The following is a 10,596-nucleotide window of genomic DNA, read 5'->3' on the forward strand; positions in this document are numbered from 1 at the left end:
CAAAACGCGAGGCGTAAAAGTGTCATTTTTTAAAAACGCCTCGGTTTGTTTTTTTGGTTTGACGCGCTGCGTTAAAAACTGGCTGACCAATGAGATTGGCGCTTTTGTTCACGTGCCTGGAGCTGCTGAAGTTACAGTAAAACACGACTTGGTGGCGCTCAAGCACAAAACAGTCGTCTTGCCGAGCACACATTGATACCTAACGACGAAGAGGAAGTAAGTAGACCAAGAAGATGCATCGAGGCAAGATGAATGTAGAGCTGCTGGTCTCATTGGTGTCTGAACACCATGTTTATGACGTTTATGACAAACGCGACAGCGACTACAAAAATCTCGATAAGAGGGAGTTGTTATGGAGTGGAATTGCAGATCAAATAGGATTCGATGTGTACCGGGGTATTTCTGTTTTTCATTAAGCGCCATCTAATGTCAGGGAGTGAATTTGCACGTTCACTCGGCTCATCGCCTGCAAAAATCGCTTGGGTATGAACACAAAAGCGATATGCGCGTGCGATAATCGTCCCGGTGTGTACGAGGCTTTAGAGTTAACATGAGATCGTAATTGAACCTATTTACTTTCTTAAAGGGATAGTTGACCCAAAAATGAAAATTTGCTGTTAATTTACCTGTTTCCTCCACTGAATAAAAAATACGTTTTTATCTCACAATTCTAAAATTGTGAGATAAAAAAAAAAAACGTTCTAAAAAAAACAATTTTTTTTCTCAGAATTGTGTAATACAAACTCGCAATCCTGATTTTTTTCTCAGAATTGCGAGTTTATATCTCACAATTTTGACTTAATAACTCGCAATTGCATGTTATAAAGTCAGAATTACGAGAGATAGTCACAACTGCAAGATAGAAACTCGCAATTCTGAGAAAAAAAAGACAGAATTGTCAGTTTCCGAACAGAATTGTTCAGAATCTCGCAATTCTGATTCTAATTTATTTCTAAGAATTGCGAATTTATATCATGCAATTCTGAGAAAAAAGTCAGAACTGCAAGTTATAAATTCATAACTCTGAGAAAAAAGTCCAAATTGTGAGATATAAAATCATAATTCTGAGAAAAAATTAAGAACTGCAAGATATATTTTTAATTCTGAGAAACAAGTATGAATGGCAAGATATAAATTCATAATGCTGAGAAAAAAAGTCCAAATTGTGAGATATAAATTCATAATTCTGAGAAAAAAGTCTGAATTGTGAGTTATAAATGTATAATTATGAGGAAAAAAATCCGAATGGCAAGATATGAACTCAATTCAAAGAAAAAAAGTCAGTATTGTGAAATATAAATTCATAATTCAGACCAAAAAAAACTCAGAATTGTTATATAAAAAGTCACAATTGCCTTTTTTATTTTATTCTGTGGCAGAAACAGGCTTCTATACTATTCATCAATGAATCCTGAAAAATCAAATATATCACAGTTTCCACACAAATATTGGTCAGCACAACTGTTTTCAACATTGATAATAATCAGAAATGTTTCTCAAGCAGCAAATCAGCATATTAGAATGATTTCTGAAGATCATGTGACACTGAAGACTGGAGTAATGATGCTGAAAATACAGCTGCAGATCACAGGAATAAATTACAGTTTAACAGATATTCACATAGAAAACTGTTATTTTGAATTCTAATAATATTTCACATTTTAATAATTGCAGCTTTGGTGAGCTTCTTTCAAATACTTCCAGAGCCCAAGCGTTTGAGTGGTAGTGTGTATATAAAGATGCACTGCACGGGTCACAAGGTGTTTTTAGCAGTTGAACTGATTGTAGCTTCACGTGGCATCTTTGTTTGTTTTAGTTAGTGTTACAGAAGCTCAGCTGTGAGTCTGTCGCGCTGCTGCTTTCATCTCTTTCAGGAAATAAGACTGCGAGCCACCTGTGTGTCTGTCAGCCACTTCCCGTTCACATGATCAGCATTCCAGCCATCAAATCCTGCTGGAATTATTGAATTCATTTCTCTGGCTCTTGTGTCTGTGGGCCGCAGCGCTGGAGTGGAAATTCATAAATCATGACATAATCGTGGCGTTTTTTTTCTCCACGGGCTGAGATTCAGTGAGGTAACTGGGAAAGTGCTATTAAAATGTTCATCTTCTCTTCTTCCAGTTAATGCGCCAGATCTCCGTGCACATTTTTCTCTCTGGAATGGAAAGAATGTGTTTCAGACTGGAGTAATGATGCTGAAAATACAGCTGCGCATCACAGAAATACATTACAGTTTAACAGATATTCACATAGAAAACTGTTATTTTGAATTCTAATAATATTTCACATTTTACTGTATTTTTGATCAAATAATTGCAGCTTTGGTGAGCTTCTTTCAAATACTTCCAGAGCCCAAGCGTTTGAGTGGTAGTGTGTATATAAAGATGCACTGCACAGGTCACAAGGTGTTTTTAGCAGTTGAACTGATTGTAGCTTCACGTGGCATCTTTGTTTGTTTTAGTTAGTGTTACAGAAGCTCAGCTGTGAGTCTGTCGTGCTGCTGCTTTCATCTCTTTCAGGAAATAAGACTGCGAGCCACCTGTGTGTCTGTCAGCCACTTCCCGTTCACATGATCAGCATTCCAGCCATCAAATCCTGCTGGAATTATTGAATTCATTTCTCTGGCTCTTGTGTCTGTGGGCCGCAGCGCTGGAGTGGAAATTCATAAATCATGACATAATCGTGGCGTTTTTTTTCTCCACGGGCTGAGATTGAGTGAGGTAACTGGGAAAGTGCTATTAAAATGTTCATCTTCTCTTCTTCCAGTTAATGCGCCAGATCTCCGTGCACATTTTTCTCTCTGGAATGGAAAGAATGTGTTTCCCGCCACATCTAGCTGTGTGTGTGCGTGCGTGCGTGCGTGTCTGTCTGTGTGTGTGCGTGTGTGTGCGTGTGTATGTGTCTGTCTGTGTGTGTGTGCGTGTGTCTGTGTGTCTGTCTGTCTGTGTGTGTGTCTGTGTGTGTGTGTGTGTGTGTGTGTGTGTTATCTTGAATGTTATTTAAATTAAATATGTAAATATGTACTGTGTGTGTGTGAGTGTGAGTGTGAGTGTGACTGTCTGTGTGTGTGTTTGTGCGTGCGTGCGACTGTGTGTGTGTGTGTGTGTGTTGTCACTGTGCCGTCGGACAGACTTACTCACTCTTTATTTTACACATATTGGAATGATTGTAAAGTGGAATATAAATAGTAAAAACAACAAACTCTGTAATAACACAAGTGTAAGTCTGGGAATGATGTAGTGATCAAAACGTGACACAAATGAAAAGTCTCTTATATTTCAGCTTCTATTTTTTTTGAAAATGCAGCTCTGCACACTATGAACATTTATTAACCAACTTTCTGAACACATTTGTAATGAGCACTTCATGCTTTTCCTGCACTAAATCTGCTCTAAATAAAATATCAAAAACTGCATATAAAAATATAATAAAAAATATTTTGAAAAAAGTAGATATTTGTTTACTTTATGTATATATTTGAGATATATAAATATAATATCTAAAACGTTTATATAAAAATGTAATATAAACAAGTATTTTCTTATAATATATATATAATACACACACACACACACACACATAAATGCATATGCATGTGTGTGTTTATGTATACATTTTTATCAGTCATGTTCATACAGATCCAGGAATGTGTGTTTGGTTCAGTCTGTATGCATATGCATGTATGAGTCTGTTCGTGTTCATGCTTATGAATACAGGCCTGGCTAAAGCAAACATCTTCATGCACCGTTATACAGCACCCGAGCTACTGCTTTCTCATTTTACTCTCTGCATCACTCTCATATGTTGCAATTCAAGTGTCTCATTTTATGTAGAGGGCGCATTGCATTCTTCCTAACCTACTTACTTTATTTAGATATAGATTTAGATATTCATTTTTTAAAGTCATATGATTTTTTTAAAGAACAACCAGTGTAGTTGTTCAATGATTGATATAGATCACTTTTATGGTTGTTTTATGCTGTTTTTTCTTGTTTTGGAACATGTCTGGTCACCGTCTGTGTTAATTGAAGTGAAAAGAGCAGCGTGAATATTCTGCTAAACTTCTGAACCAACTAAAACCTTCTGTTTTGAACAAAATGAAAGGTCATGTGGGTTTGGAATGACATGAGCGAGTGTAAATGATGACAGAAGAGTAATTTAAGGGGGAACTGTCCCTTTAATAACATGTTGTTTGGAGGGAATCTGAGAAATCTGGAGTGGATTTTCTCACCCTATCAGAAGGAATGTGGGAATTTCACTTCATACAAGCTTCTTTATGGAGGAAGAATATTTTGAGAAGGAGTGAAAGAAAGCACACAGCAGATGTGTGTGTGTTAGTGTCTTGTTTCTTTACATTGTGTTGAGGTATGAACATCGGCTGTATGTGTGTGTGATACAACCAAACAAAAGCAGCCGGACACGAGGAGGAGGTATGAATGTGTGTGTGTGTGTGTGTGTGTGTGTTTGAGGCTCCCGTCCCCTCAGTATTCACGAGCTCTTGGGAGTGCAGGGCACAGCTGGTAGTGATGGTACAGGAATGAATACACACATTGAAATGAGGACGTATCATAGACTTCAAATTATAATGACCATAAACTAATGTAAACCCAGCGGTGTCAAACTCATTTCATTGCATTTCATTGTATTGCATTGCTAATGTAAACCCAGTGGTGTCAAACTCGTTTTATGTAGAGGCACTTTTTGTTTTGTATTGTTTTGTTGCATTGCATTTTATTTTATTGCATGCATTACATATTACTTTCTAACTTGATGCAAACCCTACTTTATCCAAAAAAAATACATTAAAAAAAAAACATGATTTACTTAATATAAAAATAACTGTTCTGTTTTTATATAAAGCTTTTTTTAAGGCTGTTTTTTTGTTTTGTTTTGTATTTTATTGCACTGTATTTTATTGCATCGCATGCTTGTCTTCCTAACCTAATGCAAACACTTCTAAAAATGATAAATAAATAAAATAATAATAAATAATATATATATATTATAATTATATATAATACTTACTTGCTTTAGAAATAATTCTTATTTTTGGATGCATCCACAAAGGGAGGTTTTATCAGATTTAGATTTTCCCCAGTAGTTTTCACGTCCCTCCTTCAGCGAGGTGTTTATCTTGTGTCCTGCCTGCCTTGTAACACACAGACACCCTTTAATACACTTCAGCAGAGTGAGAGGTGAGAACGAGAAAACGGACATTAACATTCAGACTGCACACCGATGCAGTAAACACTGAGGACTTCATGCTAATGTTAACATTAAGCTCACCTCATGCAGCCAAACTTTACACTATCAGCCTGGTCCTCTTGTTGTGTTGGGGTAATAGTGAATTGCAACCAAATGGCAATTTAAATAAGGGTATGTATGTATTTATTTAAAAGTTATAATTTTAATTTTTGATTTTAAGTATTTATTTATTTGATTTGTTTTTTATTTAAATGTATTCATTTTAAATGTTTTTTTTAATTTAATTTTATTTGTTTATGTATTTATGTATTTATTTAAAATGTTTATTTTATATATTTAAATTTATTTATTTAAAATTTTTATTTAAATGTATTCATTTATTTTTATTCATTTTAATTCAGTTTTATTTATTTATTTTGAATAGTTTATTTAAATGTATTCATTTTAAATGTTAAATTTTTATTTTGTTTTATTTTTATTTAAATGTATTCATTGTAAATGTTTATTTATTTATTAATTATTTTAAATGTATTTATTAAAAAAAGAATTATACATAGAAATGAATCCCACACGTTTTGTGTCTGAGAGCTGATTTTGCAGCTTTGTCAGCAGATTCCGCTGATATTTTCATGTTTTTTTATCTGGTGTAACCGTGTAAAAGTTCCCATGCAGGACTGCTGTCAGCAGGGTGATGAAGTGAAGTGTCTGGGTTCGAGTTTGTGGAGCATCAGGTCTCTTTTCAATGTGAAGTCTTCCCCATGACCTTTGACCTTCAGGGGTCAGCTGCACACTTTGACCTTCTGGTTCATAAATTCTTTGTCACCCTGGAGAGTCCTATGCTTTCAGTCCCATTCTCGGCTCCACTTTTAAAACTTTACCATGTATTTATAACAGTAACGTCTGATTGGCTGATGAGCTTTTGAACCCATAACAGTGTCATACCTGGACTGTTGGTATCCAGGCAACAGCAGTGTCAGTGGGTGGAGCTATTTGCGTTGTGACTCCTTTAGATTCTTTTAGAACTTCTTACATTTTCTTTGCAAGGCTGTTGAATGAAAGCAGTAGATATCATGTTGGTCGGAAATCATGTGTGTGATTACAGTAACAGTTTTGGACTGTTGAAAATGAACAGAAATCAAGCGTAGCGTTAGTTCTGGCAGGTCACATAAGTCAAGCTCGTGTCAGCTAAATCTCAGCTGATCCACATCTATACCTATAGGGATGCGACATCTATCACAGCACCCATATATAAGGTCCCTCAGTATTATCAGCAGCTTTTGCGTTGCTCAATAGCTAATTACCCTCCTCCATCCCCAGCTCCTCCTCTCGTCCAGTCAAGATTCGGCCTTCTGATTCACTTTGAATCTATTTCAACAGCCAATCCAAACTGTCAATCATCCTTGGCGATAGTGGTCATGACAGAAATAAATAAATGTTACTACAAAGTTGGTTGGTTTAATTATTTGTTTATTCAATGTTATTATAATTGCATTACATTTTTAATTCATTTAATTTTTTATTAATTTTTTTATTTATAATTTTTAATTTATTTATTTTAATTTTAGGGATCACAGTAACAGTTTTGGATTGTTGAAATTATTTATTTATTGTATTATATTTATGACATTATCAGTGTATTTATTTTATATTATATATATTTTATATATATTATTATTTATTTAATTTTTTTATTTGAATCTTATATATTTTAAAATCCCAGCTTAATTTGCAGAGTCATAAGCAGGTGTGATATCAGTAGCATGTCATGATTGCATCAGATCTGATTGAGATTCATATTGATAGAAAAGAGTAGCTTGGTCATTCTCCTATATCTCTGGTTTTGGATCAGAAGTCATACATTACATGTTTTGAGCATCATGATTAGACGATGACACGGTGTTCCTGATTGTTTTGTTGTAGTTAGTTGCAGTTGTGCATGTTTTTTTTCTCATACCCGCATCATCTTGTGCCTGCAATAGTAATGATGAGCTCCATCTACTTAAAAAGCACATCAGTCGGGGTTTCTGCTGGAGTAAAGCCTCTCGTGATGAATGAGGAGAGGAGCGTCTCTCTTCTATCAGCTGAAGCAGCTCTCCAGGGTTCGCTGATCTCCGTCCCTTCATTAGGATGCGCTGGCGCTCTCGACAGACTGAAGTATTGGTGCTCATCACGAGCTGTTATTACCAGAGACCGACGGACGAGAGCGCAGAGCATCAGTGCTGACAGAGCCTCGAATCACTGCAGTCGTTACAGGAGGAGATGTGTGTGTAATAATACAAACACGCTCCTCTCACATCTGCCTTTGCTCATGATGCAGGTGAATGTTCTTGAAGGTGATCTGCTAAGTGCTCTTAAGGGTAATGGTGAACTGTTGAAAATAACTTCTTGTATGTCAGTTCAGTAGATGTGTGTGTGTGTGTATATATATATATATATTAGGGGTAAAATAATTACCTATTTAAATTAAGTGTTCTTTAAGTATCCGAAAGCTTACAGACAATAGTTATGGGTTTTTCTTTTTTCCGCAGCATTATTGCCGTTTACATTACAGCTTTGATGGGCTGCATTCACACTAATGCACAGATCTATTTCGATATATCAGATGTTTTGTCCTGTTCTGAAAACATAACTCACTGTGTTTACATCAGTTTCGTATAAAAGTATTCGTAGATGCAAGTGCATTTAGCCGGTGGGTGAAAGCACACACTGTCAAACAATGCACACGTGTCTCTCAGAGCATATTCTGTGCAATGAAGCCCGCCACGATTGTCTCTAGCGCACACACGTGCCATATGCGGGAAAAACAAAGCTCAGAATCGATTCTGAAATGTTCAGAATTGTTGAAGAGAGAATCGTGATGCATCAGAGAATTTATATTTTCTCCCACCCTATATATGTATATGTGTGTGTGTGTGCGCGTGCGTGTGTGTGTGTGTGTGTGTATATATATATATATATATATATATAAGGTTACACTTTATTTTAAGGTGTCCTTGTTACAGTGTAATTATAAATTTAAGTAATGAGTAATATTAATTAACTACATGTAGTTAGGGTTAGGATTAGGGATTGGCTTAGGGTTACTGGCATGTAAACGTGCATAATTTATTGTTATTATAATAGTAAGTACATGTAATGTGTAACAAGGACACCTTAAAATAAAGTGTTACCAAATTTTGTGAAGTTCAGTACTTCATAAAAAATAATAAACATTATATAGACATACAGTACATGCATATATAAACAACCAAAAATGACAAAAACACAGAAAAATTGCTAAAACTTTAACTAAAATTAAAAGGAAAATGGAAAATATAAAAATCTCTCTCTCTATAATTTTATATAGATATAATTAAATAGATATAAAATGTTATTTTTTCCATTCCATTTATTGCCTCTGTTTTTACATTATTGGTTCATTATCATGTTTCATTACAATGTAATTTGTGCGCTGGGGTATATTTGTAGCAATAGCCAACAATACATTGTATGGGTCAAAATTATTGATTTTTCTTTTAATGCCAAAAATCATGAGGATATTAAATAAAGATCATGTTCCATGAAGATATTTTGTAAATTTCCTACCGTAAATATATCAAAACTTAATTTTTTATTAGTAGATTTTTTTTGCACCCTCAGATTCCAGATTTTCAAATATTGTTCTATCCTAACAAACCATACATCAATGGAAAGATTATTTATTCAGCTTTCAGATGATGTATAAATCTCAATTTCAAAAAATTTACCCTTATGACTGGTTTTGTGGTTCAGGGTCACATTTATAGAAAACAAAATGTAATTTTTAAAAGTATATCATATAATGTGTGTATCTAAATATAAATATAATTTGCAAACTTATAAAAATCATATTAAATATATTAAATATAAAAGTGTTTTCATTCCTTTGAATGCTGTCAGTGTTGCAGAAAGGACATTGTTCACCTTCAATCGTCTCCTGTATCAGATCAGAGCAGACAGATAGTGATGTTTAGACACAATGCTAAACGAGTTCATTAATCACAGCGGTGTGAGAAACAATCACGTTTGCTTTCACTATTCAGATTCGGACCGTCATTCTAGTCAACGATCATCTAAATCACATGAAGGCTTTATGTGTTATTCAGCAGCTGCTGCACTGATTTCACTGCAGGGAGGACTTTCACATCATAAAACCAGACAAACATCTGCCTTTAATAGCCTTTATCTTTGATTATTTCAGACATTTCGCCGGTTTGAGCCCAACGGATGCCAGAACATGTTCAAGATTACACAGTATTATTTCTGTCAGCTTGTTTTATGAATCTGATTTTGATTTGTATGTCCGACCTTTTTGATGTAACATTAAATAACACTGAAATATCTTTCCATGCATTCGTTCCATACTTCAACAAGCGCTTCAATTTGTGCATGCTCACTTTCATGCATTGTAGTGCATAAAGTTGCATTTAGTTTGATTCCACTAAAACAGCATAACAGAGAGAGACAGAGCTGAATCAAACAAAGATTCTGCTCAATCATACATGCATTGCATTGGACTGAAAAACAATGGTGATCAATTTGTTTCCAGAGCTTTCTGTCCCAGCTTAACCTCAGTATGCATTCGGCTGATGAGAATCAATGCTCAGAACAGAGTTTAAAACATTAGAAATACAATGCAAGCGTAGCTACAGCTAAAGTACCTTGACAAGTGTTTAATTATCATCTTTTATTACAAAACGAGTGCAGTGTTTAGCATTGAGGCAGTGAAAGTGTAAGACTTGAGCTTTCTAAATTGAATTAATTGCTCTCTGGCTGTGCGTGTAATCTGCCTTTTTCATGCTTCGAGTTTCTTTTGTTGGAACAATTTGAGTAAAGACTAAAAATTACGGCTAATTAATCTCCTGCCGCCTGTATCAATTACTCTGCCTGATCTCATTTATAAAAGCGCAGGATTACGCAGTCAGCGGGAGTGCTTTAATTCATTTTTTAAAGCGATTTAAATTGTTGCTCTGGTGGGGATTTAGTTTTCTTCCCAGCGAGACTCTGTTTTACACATGCAATATAAGTAATGAGGCTAGCAGTTTTTTAAATACATAATTGAATAAATTTTAATAAAGTGTAAAAGCACAAAATTACTTGATTTTTTAAAATATTATATTATATTATTTAATATCATTTTATCCATTAAGTTTCCTGATGGACAGTGGACTGGTTTCACAACAACTTTAATTCACAAATAACTGACAGTCATAACCTAAATATGATTTCCATTTACAATAATCAGTTCTAAAAGTCAGACATGAAGACTCACTCTGAATAGATCATTGAATCAGTGCAATCAGATTCAATTAGAACTACAAGCACGCATTAAAAGTGTTAAAAACTACAAACATGGCGCATATATGCGACCAA

At 34.7% G+C, this 10,596-nt stretch overlaps 1 protein-coding gene across 1 annotated transcript in view; it reads left to right on the forward strand.

Moving 5' to 3' along the window:
- Positions 1–9,505, forward strand: part of pald1a (phosphatase domain containing paladin 1a) — a 70,415-nt gene extending 60,910 nt beyond the window's left edge. Inside the window, exon 19 of the mRNA XM_016544175.1 lies at positions 9,425–9,505. Within this exon, the coding sequence (XP_016399661.1) occupies positions 9,425–9,505 (81 nt within the window). The remainder of the gene's footprint in view (positions 1–9,424) is intronic.
- Positions 9,506–10,596: the final 1,091 nt, after the last annotated feature.

Source organism: Sinocyclocheilus rhinocerous, unplaced genomic scaffold (assembly GCF_001515625.1).
Source record: "Sinocyclocheilus rhinocerous isolate Xijiao unplaced genomic scaffold, SAMN03320098_v1.1 scaffold159, whole genome shotgun sequence".
Lineage (NCBI taxonomy): Eukaryota > Metazoa > Chordata > Actinopteri > Cypriniformes > Cyprinidae > Sinocyclocheilus > Sinocyclocheilus rhinocerous.